At 42.7% G+C, this 21332-nt stretch overlaps 1 protein-coding gene across 1 annotated transcript in view; it reads left to right on the forward strand.

Moving 5' to 3' along the window:
• The window catches only part of LOC144511897 (neuron navigator 1-like), a 520961-nt gene that overhangs the window by 422023 nt on the left and 77606 nt on the right, over positions 1-21332 (forward strand). The window contains exons 14-16 of the mRNA XM_078242330.1: positions 2116-2199; positions 3993-4104; positions 10957-11078. Of these exons, the coding sequence (XP_078098456.1) occupies positions 2116-2199; positions 3993-4104; positions 10957-11078 (318 nt within the window). The remainder of the gene's footprint in view (positions 1-2115; positions 2200-3992; positions 4105-10956; positions 11079-21332) is intronic.

The raw sequence follows: 21332 nt of genomic DNA on the forward strand, positions 1-21332 counted from the left end.
AGGTTTTCTTTTAAAAAAGCCTGTTGGACATAAAACTCCCCGGAGGAAAATGAAGCACTGAGGTCCAGGGAAATGCTGGGGCAAGGTGCCGCATAAAGGATAGGCAGTAAATAATTACCGCTATATTTCTCTCTTAAAATATCCACTCCAAATTGTCATTCAATGTCTTGCATGCCACTAAATTACTCAGGGTGCATTACAGGAAAACCTCCCATTTAGATATTTTTGTTTGCTTAAAGGGCCTTCTGTGCATTAAATCACAATGGCTCAATCCCTGGGCAATTATATTGATTGCAAAGTGGGTCTCATACCTCCATGACCAATCATAAGGAGAACATATTAGGCACTCCTCATCGCTTTATTTCACCATTTACGTTTATTTGGGATCTGTTATGCATGTTGGGCGTAGCCCCTTTAAGGTAATGGGGTCATGTGACCCAGGGTGTGGGGTGAGCTGCCCGTGAACCTCCCTGAGACGGCAGTTGTTGTTTGGAGTGTGGAATGAGTAGACTGCAATAAAGATCTGTGTTCCCTGAGGCCTGGATGTGGAGTAGTTCTTGAGGGGACCCCTCCCAGTACTAAGGAATATAACAGGATCTGCATTTGAATCTAGTTTAGACTGAAGTGAAAGCGAATTATTTTCTCTGTCAATTCTTTGTAAATGACCATTGGCTGCCCAACATTAATAGTTGGGTATGCATGCTGACGACCCATTTTTTTCTGGTCAGCAAGTGATGTGCTAATGAGGCCTGACCTTTAACATCTACGTGTTTCACTGCTGTCGCTCCCAGACAGCTCGCTAGGCAGCACTCACAGCCAGGTGGCGAAATTGGTGCCTTGCCAGATTTTCATATCCAGCTGGGACATCAGCAGGCTTTTTCCCCATGATGGAGAATCAGAACCTGACTGCTCCTGTTCTCATTCAAAATGCAAACCCTTTGCAGTGAGGACCAGGGATCTCCAAGTTCCACTCGCTGATTCAGGGAAATGAAAGTAGATCGTCAAAAGTTGTTACCTCATCTGAGATCAGCTATATTAATGCAGAGTAGAAATCGAACCTGTGAGCTTTGGCTCTGCACTTTTACTTCAATGTGTTGTATTCATTCAGCATTTACAACACATGTACAGCATTGATTTTTCCCTTATGCCAGTTGGTTCTCCACCAGTTTTAGGATTAAAATCATCAATAAATACATTAACCCAGCGATTAGCACTGCGCCAGGGATCCGGGTTATGTTCCCGACTTCGGTCATTGTCTGTGTGGAGTCTGCACATTCTCCCTGTGTCTGCGTGGGTTTCCTCCGGGTGCTGCGGTTTCCTCCTACAGTGCAAAAGACGTGTGGTTAGGTGCACAGGCCATGCTAAATTCTCCCTCAGTGTACCTGAACAGGTGCAGGAGTGTGGTGACTAGGGGATTTTCACAGTAACTTCATTGCAGTGTTGATGTAAGCCTGCTTGTAACACTAATAAATAAACTTTAAACTTTAACCACATTGTTATTTATTCTGTTACACTGAGCAATCTTTCCTTCACCATTTATCAGCTTCAGAGATTAAAGTTCAAATTTTCACTTATCATTTCCTCATTGAATTTCAAAAAGTGATCCCCCAGCAGGTTATCAGAGGAATGCATTTTTTGAGCACTTCAGTATATAAATCTGTGCAATGTTGATTCTCTTTGCTATTTAATAAGAAAAAAACATTCTGAAGCAAAAGTGTAAATGTATTTGAATATTTGTAACACCAGGTTAAAGTCCAACAAGCTTATTTGGAATCACGAGCTTTCAGAGTGCTGCTCCTTCATCAGGTGAGTGGAGAGTAGGTTCACAAACACAGCATATATAGGCAAAGACACAATTGCAAGATAATTCCAGTTGCCTATTGTATGCCGTGTTTGTGAATCTACCTCTCCATTCACCTGATGAAGGAGCAGCACTCCGAAAGCTTGTGATTCCAAATAAACCTGTTGGACTTTAACCTGCTGTTGTGAGACAACTTACTGTGCCCACCCCAGTCCAATGCTGGCATCTCCACATCTTGAATATTTGTAAGTCTGTTTTAAAAGCAGTTTAAAAAAAGATGTCTCCTTACTTTGTATTTTCCCCCAATTCTTTAGGCTCATCTTGTGGCAGCATTTGAGCAGAGTTTGACTAATATGACATCTCGTCTGCAGAGTCTCGCCATGACAGCAGAACAAAAGGTTAGTGACACTCAAACTTGGGTGAATTTGAAACTTAATCTTAGATTAAATGAAGTCAGATCTCCATAAAGTCCCAGGTCGTGACATTCATTTTTAAGTGGAGTATAATGAAGCTGTAGATCATAATCCAGCTGCTGCTTGAACTAAGCCTAGGTCACGCCACGATCACACGTCACCAAGTTCTACATTGCCGAGGTGCGTTATGAGCTCAGTTCCTAAGTAATCGTGTGGGGGCGTATACTGAGAAACAAAAAAAACTCAATGGAAAATTGCCATCTGTTCTAACATGTTGGCAGATGGTGCACAGCAGGTTTTATTCTGCTGTAACAGGGTAAATAAGACAGAAGAAGATTCATTGCCATAATGATAATATTTTGGATGCTGTGCAAAGGTGGCATTTATAAACAGGGAAGGCAAGTTCTGATATTATTATGAAAAAAAACTCAGTAGAAGCTGCAGTATACTTCAGCAATGAGAAGGTAACATTGTAGCCCAGATGCTTCCTCAACCCCAGTATGGTGATAGATTGGAAACTTGGAACCAGTGTACAAACGAATATACTGACCAATATGACTGAATTTCTTCAATTTGGGCCCTTTGTAAAACCCTAAGCTTAAAGGGTAAGGGTACACAACTATATTGTATAGTTAGGCGGACCAAGTAAAAAACAGGATTAAGTCCTCTTTTGCTGCTCCATGGGTAGAATTTTCATGTCCTGTCCGCCACAGGGATTGTACTGGGCGGGACATGGATCATGCAAAGGTCGGTTGACCTCGGATAGGAATTTTCAGCCTTAGGGGAATGCGATCGAAAAATCCCGCCCAAGTCTCCCAAGACCAGGTGATGACAGAATGCAAAGATCCAAAATAACAATTTTGCCCTGGAACCAATAAGTTATATCTTAAAATCTGGATGGGAATAAGCTATGTACAACTGCCAGTTTGTTGTTTGCAGTAAACCATCTGTAGTTTTTGAAGATGTTGCCATTAACTTGTTAATACGTTCATAATAGGTTTTAATTGAAGCCAACTCTTTGTTTTCATTTCACTGAGGGCACAAAACACCTATTTCAGTATTTTCTTCTTCAAAGGAAGCAATGTTTTGGCTGAGCACTCAGAGAAAGGTCTACCTTGTCTTTGGTTTCTGAGCTCATGCGAGAAAATGATAAAGAAGAAAGGAGGCGAGATGTGGCAGATGGTTCGCGACTGATCTAGAAACAGACTGAACTGTGTTGATACCAATAAATCAACAGTGCTTCAAGAGAATTCCCACTAAGTAACATGATTGCAACACATGTACTTCCTTGCATTGTAGAGCAAATAGAGAACATAACGGTCTTAACAACGAAAATCTATAAACACTTAAAATCAAAAAGTCATAAACATTTAGATTCCAGTTACAAGGTCCAATGGATCAAACTCAATTTAAGCAAAACATCTAATATTTTACTGCAGTAAAGCTCAGCAAGAGATTTCAACATTTTTCTCACTGCAAGCAAATCATTAATGCAAAAACATATTAAAATTTCAGCTAATTATGAAATTAGATCATTTCCAATCTGTGTCACGTAAAGGGGTCCTTTACATTAATGCACTATGCAGATTTGATTCTGTTGAATATTATAACTGCAGACAGTATAGCAGTCTTTCATTATTGCATGCACCAATTGTTGATTAAGATCGCTTTTATTTTCTGGTACTATGTTCAGGTTCAATACTGAGCGGTAAATTGCTGAAGATTTCAGTATTTTGCTAAAGTTCTCCCTTTGTTCTTTTTTGTTTAACTTCAAACAGGATTCTGAGTTATTTGATCTTAAAGAAACAATTGACATGTTGCATAAAAAGAATGCAGAAGCGCAGGCTGTTATACACGGGGCATTGAACAATCCTGATTTAACACCCAAAGGTAATTTGTGTTCTGTTAGTATAAGAATTGGACAATGGCTTCTCTTCAGTTATTGACTGGCAAAGTATTTAACTTCTATGTTTCCTTGCTTTCCATTCCCCCTCTCTCTCATTTTCTCTCTCTCTCTGCTGATGTAAGCTATATTCATTGTAGGCTGCTTAGTGAGACTGACATTTACTGTGACTGAGCAAAATAGCATAATTATTGCCCACTAAGATAAAGGCAAAATACTGCAGATACTGGAATCTGAAACAAAAACAGAAAATGCTGGAGAAACTCAGTCGGACTGACAGCATCTGTGGCGAGAGAATAGAATCAACATTTTGCGTCTGGATGACCCTTCATCAGAGCGTTAAACAAATAATTACTGACCAGCTTAATATATCCAGTAGTGAATATTTTGTAATGTTTAATTAAAGATCAAATTGAAAAATATATAAGGGAGAAAAAGAAGTAGAGGCAACCAACATTGATTTCCTAAAGAAGGCCTGTGTTTGACAAACCATAAAATAGAACCATAGAATTCCTACAGTGCACAAAGAGGCCAGCCAGCTCATTGAGTCTGCACCAACTCTCCGAAGGGCCTACCTCCCTATCCTATCCCTGTCACCCCGTGCATTTACCAAATCTAATCCACCTAACCTGCAAATCCTTGGACTGATAACCTGATAAGAGAACATATATTTTGGATAGGAGAAATGCCGTGAAAGTGATACATGTGAACCCACGAAAAGCATTTGTCAAGCTCGTACACACAAGAATATTAAAGGAAATTAAGGCGCATAGAATTTGGGAAGCGACAGCGAATTGGATTGAAAACTGTTCAGAAGGGAGGAATTGGAGAATTGGGCTTGAAAGCAGTTTCTCAATGGTTGGAACTGTTGTTCCAAATGGTTAATTTTTGGGACAGTTGTGCGGTTGTGCAGAAATATGGAGACAGGTGATAATTTCAACAGTTTGTTACAGAGGTATTCAACTGCGCTTACATATTGTACCTGTAGTCATGCGGGAGCAACTTCCACCATCCTCCCCTCACATCGCATGTCACTACCAGTGCATGGATCATTTGGCAATACATAAATGAATGCACGTTCCACAGTGAACGGTGATATGAAAATAGGACGCATGATAAATAATTCTGAGGACCAAAAGAAGCTGCAGGGGATATTATTGATATGGTGGAATGGAAAGTGGCAAAAATAATTTAATATCAGTATGAGCTGTCGTAATTTGATGGGGGCGGGAGCTGGAAATAAAAAGTAAGGATTGTACTGTGTTTAGTGGAAGATGAGTGAAGTGGAAGAGCAGAGGGATTTGGGATTTAGGTTCACAAGACACTAAAGTGGAGAAAGCCATTTTAAAAACCAAAGTTAATGGAACACTGGGTTTTACAGCAAGTGGTAGATGGAAATGTGTCAGTGACTCAATATAAAATCCTGATAAGACGACAGTCAGAGAACCGCATTCACCTCTGGTCCCACAGGAAGAGCTTAGAGAAAATTAGTAAGGATACAAAACGGATTCTTTGGGAGGCTGCCTGGAGGAAACACAATTACAAGGAAAAGTAAATTTTTTTGATATAACAAAAGAGATTGTGGAAAGAGAAGAGCTATTTAACATTGTGAAGGGATATGACTGAGTTGAAAGTGTCTCAAACTAGACTGATGTTATTTGTGCGTATGTCCCAACCTGAGACACAGATTTGTGATGGTGTATAGTTTTGTTTACAAGAATGGTACGAGAAGTCACCTGTAAGACCCAATGAGAACAGTAACTAGCCCAGTCATAGTATAACATTTATTAAAGACTATTTATTACAACACAGAAAATACTCGTATACACGAACAGTACAATAATGTTCTAAAATAGTTACATGTAAGAATTACTACTCACACCCACACTAATTATGTAGAAGCTGCCCTTTTTAACCCAAAGTACATTTACTAGATTTGAACTCGTTCAGGACTTCCCTCTTCCCAAACAATATCCAATCCAATAGATCTATCAGTAAAGGCCAACTTATAGTTACCACACTGCATATGATTGAGTAGTTATTCTGGGAAACGCCTCTTCTTGGTTCAGTGAAGACATGGTTTAAACTTCTCCTCGAAGATTTCTGCACTCTTGCTTCTGGTCTGCTCGCTAGAACTGGCTTACAGGCTGCCAAATGGACACTGCCTTCCTGCTTCCATGAATAGGTTGCCAATTAAACTATTATTTTCTTTTGACAGTCCCCTCTTGTTTATTTGGTGTTTGTCCCCTCAGCTTTTCTAGTTCTAAAAGATTAACATATATATGCCTTCCCTGGAAGGTGCAATTATTTCCTAAAGTGTTTCTTATCAGCAGGACAATGTATTCTTCTGCTTTGCCTACAGCTAAACCATAGAATCCTTACAGTGCACAAAGTGGCCCATCAAATCTGTCGCGACTCTCACCGAAACCCCACCCCACTGCCCTATCCCCATAAACCCTGCACATATACCTACCCTAGACATCTTTTGGACACCAATGGGCAATTTGTCATGGCCAATCCACCTAACCTGCACATCTCTGGACTGTGGGAGGAAATTGGAGCAGCCAAAGGAAACCCACGTAGAATGTGCAAGCTCTACACAGTCATCCAAGGTCGGAATCGAACCCGAGTCCATGCCGCTGTGAGGCAGCATTGCTAACCACAATGCCGCCTGCTAATCTCATTATTGGGACTCTCATCCTCTAAGATACCTTTTGAAATGCTGGTGGCTTTTAGCCTGCTGGCACATTCATGGCAAAAGGAAGGGAGTGTTTCCAATGGCTGAAAGGTCTAGAATGAGACACCATAGATATGATCACAGCAGTTGTGTACTGGAATGCATTATCAGAGACCATGTAAGTACAAAAGAATATGGTCATTAGAAGCTGAAGAAAGGAAAAATGAAGGAATGTTGGAACAGTGAGGGCACAGTGGTTAGCACTGCTGCCTCATAGTTCCCGGATTGGGTCACTGTCTGTGCGGAGTCTGCCCGTTCTCCCCATGTTTACGTGGGTTTCTTCTGGATGCTCCGGTTTCCTCCCACAGTCCGAAAGATGTGCTGCTTAGGTGCATTGGCCATGCTAAATTCTCCACTAGAGGATTTTCATAGTAACTTCATTGCAGTGTTAATATAAGGCTACTTGTGACACGAATAAATAAACTTTAAACTTTAAAATATAACCTGCATAATATGGAAGGACAGGGGAAAATGGGCAAAATCGCTCTATTCTTTCTTTGTGCTTTCAGTTAATACTGTAATACAATTCAGTAGTAAAACGAATTAATATGCTTACAAGCTGATCCTTTGTGTAAATTTTGTGGCTACTATTTTTGCAGATCACTGCCAGTGAAAACCATTGTTTACCATATAGCAACTTTAGGTTGCATGATATTTATAAGGGTAGTTGCTGAAGTGGCTGAAAATGGCCAAATATGTTGATGAAATACCACAATTGGGCGCTATGGGGCCCTCAGACAACTTGATAACTTTCAACATAAAGATAGTAGTAGGCACTTGTCCTGTATGAAGAATTTTACCAGCCCATAAGACATAGGAGCAGAATTAGGCTATGTGGGTCATTAAGTCTGATCCACCCACCATTCTTTGAGATCATGACTTGATTGGAAATGATAATCCTCAACTCACTTTCCCACCTTACCCCCATAACCCTGGATTCTCTTACTGATTAAAAACCTGCTTGTGAGACATAAGCCCATGGAAAACAGGATCATGACAGGAAGGCTGTTAAAACTACAGCGAGCCAGGTTGGATTAGCTCCATGACACAGTCATTCACCTTGGGGCATTTTACCATGACGTGGAGATGCCGGCGTTGGACCGGGGTAAGCACAGTAATCCTAATGCAAAGTCCAACAGGTTTATTTGGTAGCACAAGCTTTCGGAGTATCGCTCCTTCAGGTGAGTGAAGAGTTGTGTTCACAAACAGGGCATATATAGATACAAACTCAATTTACAAGATAATGGTTGGAATGCGAGTCTTTACAGGTAATCAACTCTTAAGGGTACAGACAATGTGAGTGGAGAGAGGGCCAAGCACAGGTTAAAGAAGTGTGTATTGTCTCCAGCCAGGACAGTTAGTGAGATTTTGCAAGCCCAGGCAAGTCGTGGGGGTTACAGATAGTGTGACATGAACCCAAGATCCTGGTTGAGGCTGTCCTCATGTGTGCGGAACTTGGCTATCAGTTTCTGCTCAGCGATTCTGCGTTGTCGTGTGTTGTGAAGGCCACCTTGGAGAGCGCTTACCTGAAGATCAGAGGTTGAATGCCCGTGACTGCTGAACTGGATGGGGTTCTCACGTGAGATGACGGCATCCATGTCGATGATCTGGCATGTCTTGCAGAGGTTGCTGTGGCAGGGTTGTGTGGTGTCGTGGTCACTGTTCTCCAGAAGGCTGGGTAGTTTACTGCGGACAATGGTCTGGTTGAGGTTGTGCGATTGTTTGAAGGCAAGAAGTAGGGGTGTGGGGATGGCCTTGGTGAGATGTTCGTCTTCATCCATGACATGTTGAAGGCTCTGGAGAAGATGCCGTAGCCCTGCCACAGCAACCTCTGCAAGGTGTACCGGATCATCGACACGGATGCCATCATCTCACGTGAGAACACCATCTACCAGGTACACGGTACATACTCTTGCGACTTGGCCAACATTGTCTACCTGATACGCTGCAGGAAAGGATGTCCCGAGGCATGGTACATTGGGGAGGCCATGCAGACGCTACGACAATGGATGAATGAACACCGCTTGACAATCACCAGGCTCTTCCTGTTGGGGAACACTTCAGCAGTCACAGGCATTCAGCCTCTGATCTTCGGGTAAGCGTTCTCCAAGGCAGCCTTCACGACACACGGCAACGCAGAATCGCTGAGCAGAAACTGATAGCCAAGTTCCGCACACATGAGGACGGCCTCAACTGGGATCTTGGGTTCATGTCACACTATCTGTAACGCCCACGACTTGCCTGGGCTTGCAGAATCTCACTAACCGTCCTGGCTGGAGACAATACACACCTCTTTAACCTGTGCTTAACCCTCTCTCCACTCACATTGTCTGTACCTTTAAGACTTGATTGCCTACAAAGACTCGCATTCCATCCATTATCTTGTAAGTTGAGTTTGTGTCTATATATGTCCTGTTTGTGAACACAACTCTTCACTCACCTGATGAAGGACCAGCGCTCCGAAAGCTTGTGCTACCAAATAAACCTGTTGGACTTTAACCTGGTGTTGTGAGGCATTTTATATTTGACTTCCAACAGGCTTTCCACTAGGAGGCAGGAAGGCAATGTAAATATTGAAATGGCTTTTTTATCAGGACTTCAGCATTTTGCTGAATGCTGGTGGCCTCACAGCAGCAGCGAGGGGATATTTTTTTTTGTTCAAAAAGGAGGCTGCAGCCCCTGATTGGGCAGCACGGTGGCACTGCTGCCTCACAGTGCCAGGGGCCTGGGGTCAATTCCGGCCTTGGGTGACTGTCTGTGTGGAGTTTGCATATTTTCCCCGGGCCTGTGTGGGTTTCTTCCAGGTGCTTCAGCTTTCTCCCACAGTCCAAAGATGTGCAGATTAGGTGGATTAGACATTCTAAAATCTCTTTAGTGTCCAAGATGTGTAGGAAAGGGGGATTAACAGGGTAAGTTCATGGAGTTACGGGGTAGGGGGGGGGGGGGGGGGGCGGGGGAGGCGGGCGTTGGGCATGGATGCTCTGTCAGAGAATCAGTGCAGGCCGAATGGCCTCCTCCTGCACTGTAAGGATTATATGATTCTAGTGGACAGGCAACTGTCCAGCATTGGACAATAAACCCAGCAGTGACTTATTTGAGCTGCTATTGGTCAAATTGAGGTGAATGTCCCACCACCCTTCCCCGCATGTTTGAGATCCAAACTTGTGCCCAACATTGGATTCTGTCTGAGAGGTAAAATTCTCTCAGGCCTGGGCGCTGGGCCTGCACTGCCTATTTAAGTCTCCAACTTCCACCAGCTCTCTCTGGTCCATTGTCCATTGTGGAATTGTTAATATCAAGGCCTATCAGATGCTTTCCGGTGCTTGCTATTTCTTCCATTCCCTCAGGGTGTGGTTGTAATTTTGTTGGAAATCACGAAGAAAGGAAATCTTCCCATTCTACTCAAACATGTCACCATTCATAACAACTACAGAGAATGTGGCTCACAAATTATTCATCTTGGTATTGAGAAACCATACAAACAGCAACTTACATTGCAATCTAGTATATTTTTGCTGAGTGTGAATTGTTTTCTTAACTTGGGTAATTCACCAGCGTTGGAATCTGAATAACTGAATCAGTTAATGTTAGCATGTTGATCTTGCAGAAAATCTTAATTGTGATTTTGATTTAATAAGTCAAATGGGGGTGGCATGGTGGCACAGTGGTTAGCACTGCTGCCTCACAGACCAGGGGCCGTGGTTCGATTCCCAGCTTGGCTCACTGTCTGTGCAGAGTCTGCACATTCTCTCTGTGTCTGCGTGGGTTTCCTCCGGGCGCTCTGGTTTCCTCCCATAGTCCAAAGACGTACTGGTTAGGTGCATTGGCCATGCTAAATTGTCCCTCACTGTACCCGAACAGGCTCTGGAGTGTGGCGACTAGGGGATTTTCACAATAACTTCATTGCAGTGTTAATGTAAGCCTGCTTGTGACACTAATAAAATAAATTTAAACTTAAAGCTTAAATTTCCTTAGGTTTTTTTAGTAAAACACTAAACATGAAATGAAGCAAAGATGAGAAATGTAAGAATTTTCTCTTGAAAAATCTGCTGTATCACCTGGTAGCTGCAACATATTTCCATCGTGTTATCTTATTTAACAGAATTACGTATAAAGAGGCAGAATTCATCAGACAGCATCTCCAGTCTCAACAGCATAACAAGCCATTCCAGCATCGGGAGTGGCAAAGATGCCGATGCAAAAAAGAAGAAAAAGAAAAGCTGGGTAAGTTAGGCTTTCTCTTGCATGCCAGTCAAAGGTGATGTACCTGACAATGGTCTTCTGATGGCGCATGGGTGGGAAGTGTACCCTCTGCAGTTGTGACACCACCAAATACATCCTAGTGCTACAATGCTGCATCATTAATCCTCTGACCCATACTGCCTTTATTTGAACTAAATTAAATCATTGTGTCCTGTTGTCCAGATGTAGCCCTCAAGAGTGTAGGCAACTCAGTTCCTTTTTTACACTTCTATTTCCTAATGTGTCCTATTTGAACGTTCTGGGCTTGAAGGATTAGATACGTTTGTTTTTAGTGTTGCCGTTTCATTGATGGTAAAGTCCTAAATCACTTAAACGTGTTGATTTTGTTGGGCTGAAGTGTTTTCAGAGTGGTGGAACATTTGATTAAAATTTACATGTGACTCCCCAATACGCACATCAAAACAGAAAGCTTGGAAATCCCTTAAATGTTTCACTTGTATCTAGAATTGTATCTAGATGACCCAGAATCTCCTAAGTGTCTGATCTGCTGGTTTTAGTAGTTTTCATGTTTTAGACTATGACACTAAAAATAATACCATTACAATAATAAACCTAGTTAAATTATGAAAATACCTTTAGTGATGTGGTTTCAAGACCAAAGTGGGGGCGGGAGGGTTGATTTAGCTTAGTTGGCTGGACAGCTGGCTCGTGATGCAGCAGCCAACCTGCCAACAGCGCAGGTTCAGTTCCCATACCGGCTGAGGCTATTCATGAATAGCCTTCTGGCCTTCTCAATTTTGCCCCTCCCCTGAGGTGTGGTGATCCTCAGATTAAATCATTACCAGTAACAGCCTATGGTCATCTGGGACTACGGCAATGTTACTTTAAGACCAAACCATGAAATTAAACATTTCAAACACTTTTGTATGAAAATGTAATATCACTTTATCTGCACTCCACTGTCCCTGTTTCCTTTGGAATATTTACCTGGTCATTATTGGCCTTAAATTTTACTCTCTTTTGTCTATTGAACATCCTCATTGCTCACTGATGATTTAAGATCTTTAACCTTTCTTTACTTACCTCTCTTCTTCTGACCCCCTTCTTTAAGGCTTACAACCACCATCATTGATTTCTCTGTTTACTTTATTTTGATTTAAAAGTGAATATTAATTTTGTTTGAGTGAGAATGTTTTGCAGTGAAATGCGTTGACAATAAGTAATGGGAGAAAGTATCCATGAAAAATGATTCCATAAGCCTGATAATAGCAAGAAATTTAAATTTACTAAACCTCTTTATTTTAGACAGTGACCTGTCTCAGAGATAGAAGCTGAAGATAACTCTACAACAAATGTACATTATGTGTGGGACAGGGGGGTAACATTGAGGCTAAGAAGCCATTAAATTATTTCCACTCACTACAACTGATGTAATTCACATTTTCTAAGTTTATTGTCCACAGCTGTGGCATGAAAACTGGTCTTGCTGCAATCAATTAAAATTGAATCTTGATGCCACCATAAATCTGTCTTGCTTTTCTAAAGTACCTCAATTGCTTTCACTGTCTAAAATAAGAAAACAAAGCACAAAGAAGTTAATGCTTTTAAAGTTTGACTTTTGAATGAACATTTTGTGTTAATTGATAAGTTAAACAGCATTCTATATCTAGCTTTAATAGATTATTAAACAACATAGGATTTGGTAGTAGAAGTAGGCCAATTCAGCCCTTCAAGCTTGCTCCACCATTTCAATCACATCATGACTGATCTCTTCCTGGTCTCAAACTCACCTCCCCACCTGTTTCCCAAATCCCTTTAACCCATTTTTAAAATCAGAAATATATCTATTTCCTTCTTGAAACCAGTCAACGAATCAGACTCCAACACGCTATGGGGCAGCGAGTTCCACAAATTCACCACCCTCTGCGAGAAGTGGTTCCTCCTCATCTCAGTTTTAAGTCTACTGCCTCTCAACCTATATCTGTGACCTCTTGTTAAAATTTATCACAGCACCAAGCTAAAGATGCTGTGGTTAGGTTAAAAACGCTTATTTAAACTATAGGAACATCACATAAGGGAAATAGGAAAGCAGAAAGAACATCAGGATCACCAAAAAGCAAAATTCCCTCGGTGATGGATATGTGAAACAAAAACATAAAATGGGGGATATGACCAGCTAATCTTTCTGGGTATTGATCCCTCCTCAAGAGTTTAGCAGTTACTTTAGGCTGCATTTAACGGAGGTCGCGCTTGTCAGCTGGAGAACCAACAGGTGCCTCATGTTCCCTCTTTTTTGGAAAGCCCATTGAGTAAGGGTCAGTGGGGCACTGACCTGGACAGCAGTGCCTTCCCTGGGATCAACACCAACTTGCCCAGAGATGCGAGCCAATCAGAGGCTAACAACTTGACTGAACAGCAGCGCCACCATAGAGACAGTGGTTGCTGCTGGTATGACATCTACCCGAGCCCTAGGATTATCACTGGATCCCAGTTCCAAACCACTGGTGAGTGATGGAAGAGGGTTGTCGAGGAATGGGGATAGGCAGCAAGGGCAGGGGATGGTTTTCAGGGGGCCCCACATCCCCAATGCCAGGACCCCCCGACCAAAGCTGAATGCCCTTGAACTTGGGACCACCAATCCCCAGCCACCAAACTCACTAAGAAGTCTCACAACATCAGGTTAAAGTCCAACAGGTTTATTTGGTAGCAAAAGCCACCAGCTTTCGGAGCGCTGTTCCTTCATCAGGCGAGTGGGATTTCAGTTTACAAACAGGGCATATAAAGACACAAACTCAATTTACAAAATAATGGTTGGACTGCAAGTCTTTACAGGTAATCAAGTCTTAAAGGTCCAGACAATGTGAGTGGGGAGAGGGTTAACTCACCTGACGAAGGAGCAGCGTTCCGAAAGCTAGTGACTTTTGCTACCAAATAAACCTGTTGGACTTTAACCTGGTGTTGTGAGACTTCTTACTGTGTTTACCCCAGTCCAACGCCGGCATCTCCACACCAAATTCACCACAGGGGAGAGCATTAAAGTCTGTCCCGTATGTGGGATACTAATAAAGATGGGATTATTCATTTCCTGTTACATTGTTGAGTGCTGCCTATGAGAAGAAAGAAAGCTTCAGCTTGGAACAAACTGGTTTTATTTTAATGAAAATATGTGGATAAAACTCCTTAATTTACTCACTTAAACAAAGAGATGGATCTGATTAAACAGTGGTCTTAGTTGCTATGCAATGCTGATGTAAGAAATTTATTTGAGATCATTTCTTGAAATATTAATTTTACTGTCATCTACATATGTATTAATAATAACAAATACATGCAGAAAAATGTTTACTTTTAACTTGCCGAAACTTTAAAAATTCTCCCAGTGCTCTCTAGCGTCTTACTCCCCTCAAGATCTCAGCTTACATACCATGAGCTTAAAAGCATGTTTAATACTTGTGAAATGCATGATTCTAATATAACTCCAACATATATTTATGTTATGCCTGGCTTATTTCATTTTACTGTTTAAAAGCAAAATTTGGGCTGTTTCTCTACTTCCACCATATAACGCTACATCATCGAGCAGGATCTTATATTTCTGGCTGGAATTTTCTGGCTGTTTACACTGGCGGGATCTTGTGATCTTGCCGATGGTGCACCCCACCATGGGTTTCCTAGCGGCATGGGGTGCAGTCAGTGAGAAATCCCATTGACGATGGTGGGACCAGAAGATCCCACAGCCAGCGAACAGTGCACCAGCTCCCATCGCAAGAAACTTACCGCGGGGAGGCCAGAGAATCCCCCCCCCCCCCCCAACCCCCAATAGAACTTAGGCCCAATTGGCCTAAATGTTACCAAGCGTCTAGTATTCCAACCAGTGAGGAGATTGGATTCTAAACTTTAGTTGGTCATGTTACCCGATCACACAAATCAAATTTTGGTCTGCTTTTCTAAACCATATCCAGAAGCCCAAATTGAATTATCATTAACATTTGACATCCTTCCATTTACAGTGGGTGCTAATGGCTGCATCTAGTGATGGGCTTGTGGAGAATGGCAAGTTACCATCTTGGAGCTAGTTTTCCGAGGAGCAGGAGAGCTAAAGTAAAACACTCTGAAGATCTTTCATTGCTCCCCTGTAATTCCCACAAGACATTGCAGCTGATGATATAACTGGCACTCATATTGACGTTTTCCTGAGTCTGTAGATGCCATGGAACGCATGGGCACAACAAATGGCGGAAAATCAACTAGATTGGAGCACATGCCGATGAAGGAAGTCTCCTGATTTCTCCTTCATTTGTTTAAACGGAGGGAAGTCAGGCACACGCGCTGATCTGTTTGAGTTTCTGATATGTCAAAAATTCCAGTATCGATACGGCACAGGTCCAGAACCTTAAGCTTTTGAAAGAACAAAAGAAGCAAACAGTTAGAGCATTCACTTGTAGGGCAGCACGTGGCACAGTAGTTGGCACTGCTGCCTCACAGCGCCCAGGACCCGGGTTCGATTCTGGCCTCAGGTGACTGTGTGGAGTTTGCCCATTCTCCCCGTGTCTCTGTGGGTTTCCTCGGTGTGTTCCAGTTTCCTTCCACAGTCTAAAACTGTACGGGTTAGGTTGATTGGCCATAATGAATTGCCCCTTAGTGTCAGGGGGATTAGTAGGGTAAATGCATGGGGTTACAGGGATAGGGCCTGGGTGTGATTGTTGTCGGTGCAGGCTCGATGGGCCGAATGGCCCTCTTTCTGCACTGTAGAGATTCTATGATTCTAAATAGGCTGTACAGATCCCAGCATTCGCACTTCAATATTGACATTAGCACCTGTTGCAAAAATGTAAGTGAGTTTTAGAATTTCTTAATTTTGAGCAAGAGGTCTGCGAGAGCATGCCCTCCACCCTGGATGAACCTGTATCTGGGGTCACCATTGCAGATGTCAGAGCAGCTTTCTTGAAGGTCAATCCATGGAAAGCGACTGGCCCAGATGGGGTACCCGGACGAGCACTCAGATCCTGTGCGGATCACCTGGTGGGGATATTCGCAGACATCTTCAACCTCTCTTTACAACAATCTGAGGTCCCTATCTGCTTCAAGAAGATGACCATCATCCTGGTGCCTAAGAAAAACCAAGTGGCGTGCCTTAATGACTATCATCCTGTGGCTCTGACATCCATCATTACGAAGTGCTTCGAAGGCTAGTCATAGCACGAATCAATTCCAGTCTCCCGGACTACCTGGATCCACTACAGTTTGCCTACCGCCGCAACAGGTCCACAGCAGACGCCATCTCCCTGGCCCTGCACTCAACCCTGGAATATCTAAATAACAAAGACACCTATGTCAGAATCCTATTTATTGACTACAGCTCAGCCTTCAACACCATTATTCCCATGAAACGCATCTCCAAACTCCGTGGCCTGGGCCGCGGCTCCTCGCTCTGCAACTAGAACATAGAACATAGAACACTACAGCGCAGTACAGGCCCTTCAGCCCTCGATGTTGCGCCGACCAGTGAAACCAATCTAAAGCACATCTAACCTACACTATTCCAATATCATCCATATGTTTATCCAATGACCATTTAAATGCCTTTAATGTTGGCGAGTCCACTACTGCTGCAGGCAGGGCATTCCACGCCCTTACTACTCTCTGTGTGAAGAACCTACCTCTGACATCTGTCCTATATCTCTCACCCCTCAATTTAAAGCTATGTCAGCCTTTCCTCATAAGACCTTCCCACCATACCAGGCAACATCCTGGTAAATCTCCTCTGCACCCTTTCCAATGCTTCCACATCCTTCCAATAATGCGGTGGACCAGAACTGTACGCAATACTTCAAGTGTGGCCACACCAGAGTTTTGTACAGCTGCAACATAACCTCCTGGCTCTGAAACTCAATCCCTCTACCAATAAAAGATAACACTCCGTGCGCCTTCTGAACAACCCTATCAACCTGAGTGCCAACTTTCAGGGATCTATGCACATGCACACCGAGATATCTCTGTTCATCCACACTACCAAGTATCTTACCATTAGCCCAGTACACTGTAATCCTGTTACTCCTTCCAAAGTGAATCACCTCACACTTTTCCGCATTAAACTCCATTTGCCACCTCTCAGCCCAGCTCTGCAGCTTGTCTATGTCCCTCTGTAACCTGAAACAACCTTCCGCACTGTCCACAACTCCACCGACTTTAGTGTCATCCGCAAATTTACTAACCCATCCTTCTACGCCCTCATCCAGGTCATTTATAAAAATGACAAACAGCAGTGGCTCCAAAACAGATCCTTGCAGTACAGCACTAGTAACTGAACTCCAGGATGAACATTTCCCATCAACCACCACCCTCTGTCTTCTTACAGCAAGCCAATTCTTGATCCAAACCGCAAAATCACCCTCAATCCCATGCCTCCGTATCTTCTGCAATAGCTTACCATGGGGAACCTTATCAAACGCTTTACTGAAATCCATATACACCACATCAACTGCTTTACCCTCATCCACCTCTTTGGTCACCTTCTCAAAGAACTCAATAAGGTTTGTGAGGCACGACCTATCCTTCACAAAACCGTGTTGACTATCCCTAATCAAATTATTCCTTTCTAGATGATTATAAATCCTATCTCTTATAATCCTTTCCAAAACTTTGCCCACAACAGAAGTAAGGCTCACTGGTCTATAATTACCAGGTTTGTCTACACTCCCCTTCTTGAACAAGGGGACAACATTTGCTATCCTCCAGTATTCTGGCACTATTCCTGTAGACAATGACGACATAAAGATCAAAGCCAAAGGCTCTGCAATCTCCTCCTAGCCTCCCAGAGAATCCTAGGATAAATCCCATCCGGCCCAGTGGACTTATCTATTTTCACACTTTCCAGAATTGCTCACACCTCGTCCTTATTAACCTCAATCCCGTCTAGTCCAATAGCCTGTATCTCAGTATTCTCCTCGACAACATTGTCTTTTTCCTGCATGAATACTGACGAAAAATATTCATTTAGCGCCTCTCCTATCTCTTTGGACTCCACACACAACTTCCCACTACTGTCCTTGATTGGCCCTAATCTTACCCTGGTCATTCTTTTATTCCTGACATACCTATAGAAAGCTTTAGGGTTTTATCATAGAAATCATAGAAACCCTACAGTGCAGAAAGAGGCCATTGGGCCCATCGAGTCTGCACCGACCACAATCCCACCCAGGCCCTACTCCCATATCCCTACATATTTACCCGCTAATCCCTCTAATTTACACATCTCAGGACACTAAGGGGCAATTTTAGCATGGCCAATCAACCTAACCCGCACATCTTTGGACTGTGGGAGGAAACCGGAGCACCCGGAGGAAACCCACGCAGACACGAGGAGAATGTGCAAACTCCACACAGACAGTGACCCAAGCCAGGAATCGAACCCAGGTCCCTGGAGCTGTGAAGCAGTAGTGCTAACCACTGTGCTACCGTGCCGCCCTTGATCCTACCTGCCAAAGACTTCTCATGTCCCCTCCTGGCTCTTCTTAACTCTCTCTTCAGGTCCTTCCTGGCTAACTTGTAATTCTCAAGCGCCCTAACTGAGCCTTCACGTCTCATCTTTACTAGATCCTGAACTTCCTAACTCACAGACCACAATCAATAAGGATAGGCAACAACACCTCCTCTACGATCATCCTCAACACCGGTGCCCCACAGGCTGTGTTCTCAGCCCCCAACTATACTCCGTATATACCTCTGTGTGGCCAAATTCCCCTCCAATTCAATTTTCATGTTTGCTGACGACACCACTGTCGTGGGACAGATCTCAAACAATGACGAGGCAGAGTACAGGAATGAGATAGAGAATCTGGTGAACTGGTGCGGCGACAATAATCTCTCCCTCAATGTCAACAAAATGAAGGAGATTGTCATCGACTTCAGGAAGCGTAGAGGAGAATATGCCCCTGTCTACATCAACAGGGTCGAAGTAGAAAGGGTCGAGAGCTTCAAGTTTTTAAGTGTCCAGATCACCAACAACCTGTCCTGGTCCCCCCATGCTGACACTATAGTTAAGAAAGCCCACCAATGCCTCTACTTTCTCAGAAGACTACGGAAATTTGGCGTGTCAGCTACAATTCTCACCAACCTTTACAGATGCATTATTTCTGGTTGTATCACACCTTGGAATGGCTCCTGCTCTGCCCAAGACTGCAGGAAACTACAAAAGGTCGTGAATGTAGCCCAATCCATCACGCAAAGCAGCCTCTTATCCATTGACTCTGTCTACACTTCCTGCTGCCTCGGCAAAGCAGCCAGCATATTTAAGGACCCAATGCACCCCGGACATTCTCTTTTCCACCTCCTTCCATCAGGAAAAGGATACAAAAGTCTGAGGTCATGTATCAACCGACTCAAGAACAGCTTCTTCCCGGCTGCCATCAGATTTTTGAATGGACTTACCTTGCATTAAGATGATCTTTCTCTGCACCCTAGCTATGACTGTAACATTACATTCTGCATTCTCTCATTTCCTTCTCTATGAACAGTATGCTTTATCTATATAGTACGCAAGAAGCAATACTTTTCACTGTATGCTAATACATGTGACAATAATAAATCATATCAAATCAAATAATTTTGGAGGTAAATTCTGCAATGATCTGAGTTGAACGCAAATTAGAATTAGAATCATAGAATCCTACAGTGCAGAAGGGGGCCATTCGGCCCGTCGAGTCTGCACCAATTTAGCATGGCCAATCCACCTAACCTGTACATCTTTGGACTGTGGGAGGAAAGCGGAGCACCCGGAGGAAACCCATGCAGACACGGGGAGAACGTGCAAACTCCACACAGGCAGTGACCCAAGCTGGGAATCGAACACGTGTCTCTGGCACTGTGAGGCAGCAATGCTAACCACTGTGCCGCCCATCGACTGTTATGTTGCTGATTCTTAGAAAATGCCTTCCGATCACAGTTGCAATTTAGAAACAAGGCTTAAATATCAAATCAGCTTGAAATCTAATTGTGCTTGCAAACCAGCCATTAGTAACCAACCAATTTAGCAAAGTGTTCCGCTGCAAAGTTTTAAAAGAAATATGATTGTAATTGTTCAGGAACTTAGATGTAATATTAATGAGCAAACGTTTTACAATTAGAATTCCATTCAGCACATAGTTTAATTTCATAATCCAAAAAAAATCTAAATTCATCTGGATTACTACAATACATGAAAACGTAACGAGTATTGCTTTGTTTTTTCCTCCCATGCTGACACAAACTTTTTTTCAGGTTTATGAGGTAAGTGCTCTCAATATGTCAACCATGCGAGGAAATCACATAATACATCCCGTCTGGATGAGTGCCATCCACTGACATCTGAATCCATCAGACCCATCAAGACTCTTAAAGCACTGTTACTTACTTTCACAGTTCAGTAGTGATACCTGTCCTCGTGATTTATTAACTATTGGTCTATATGTTCTGTATTTTTTTTTATTATAGACTGTGCTTTGTAGCTTTTGTTTTGCAAATATTTATTCTGCTCTCTTTGGAATTGGGAGGACAAAGTTATTAATTCAACTCCACATTACTAAATTTTGAAATTTAAAGAATGAATGTGATTGTGCTCTGTAACAAGTGCTTTAAGGGTGGGTATATCCAATCTTTATGAGCAATATGCATCCATTCCTATCACTGTGAACAGAGTGAATTGGATATTTCAGTAATGAACTATTTGTTGCACTCTCTTTACTGTTAAAGGTAATTTCACAAATAGGGCTGTCATGAATATTTGATTATGAAAACTTTAAAAATTATATTAAAACTGGATTCTTTTTGTTTCAAATCTTCATTGGGAACTGAACACTGAATTTCCTAGAAACTCTGTAAAGGGTTCTGCATTCCAGCTAAATATGCATTTACAGCCATTGTGAAAGTTAAGATTAAATAAATAGAATATATGGTGAGAACAACTTTGCAATATGAGCATGGTGCCAAGGTGGGCAGGGCTGGGTCTGATGAAGGGATAGAGAGCTTGGGGTCAGGTGACAGGAAGCAATCCTCCCCTTCTCAGCCTACAAGGAGTGCTATGTAGACAGTTTGACCTCTCCCCGTGGCTATCCTCACTTGTTGCGGCTCCCAAGTTTTCCGAGCCTGTGAACCCAATCACAGGCCACAGTTAAACCAGCAAACAAGTTGAATTCAAGGCTTCATTAACATCATTAACATATTCAAAAGGCAAACCTGCCTCCTGGGAGTAATTGAATGTCTGCCCTTTGTCCCACTTTATTAAAAGCTGAAAGTGGT

This window comes from Mustelus asterias, chromosome 25 (genome assembly GCF_964213995.1).
Source record: "Mustelus asterias chromosome 25, sMusAst1.hap1.1, whole genome shotgun sequence".
NCBI lineage: Eukaryota > Metazoa > Chordata > Chondrichthyes > Carcharhiniformes > Triakidae > Mustelus > Mustelus asterias.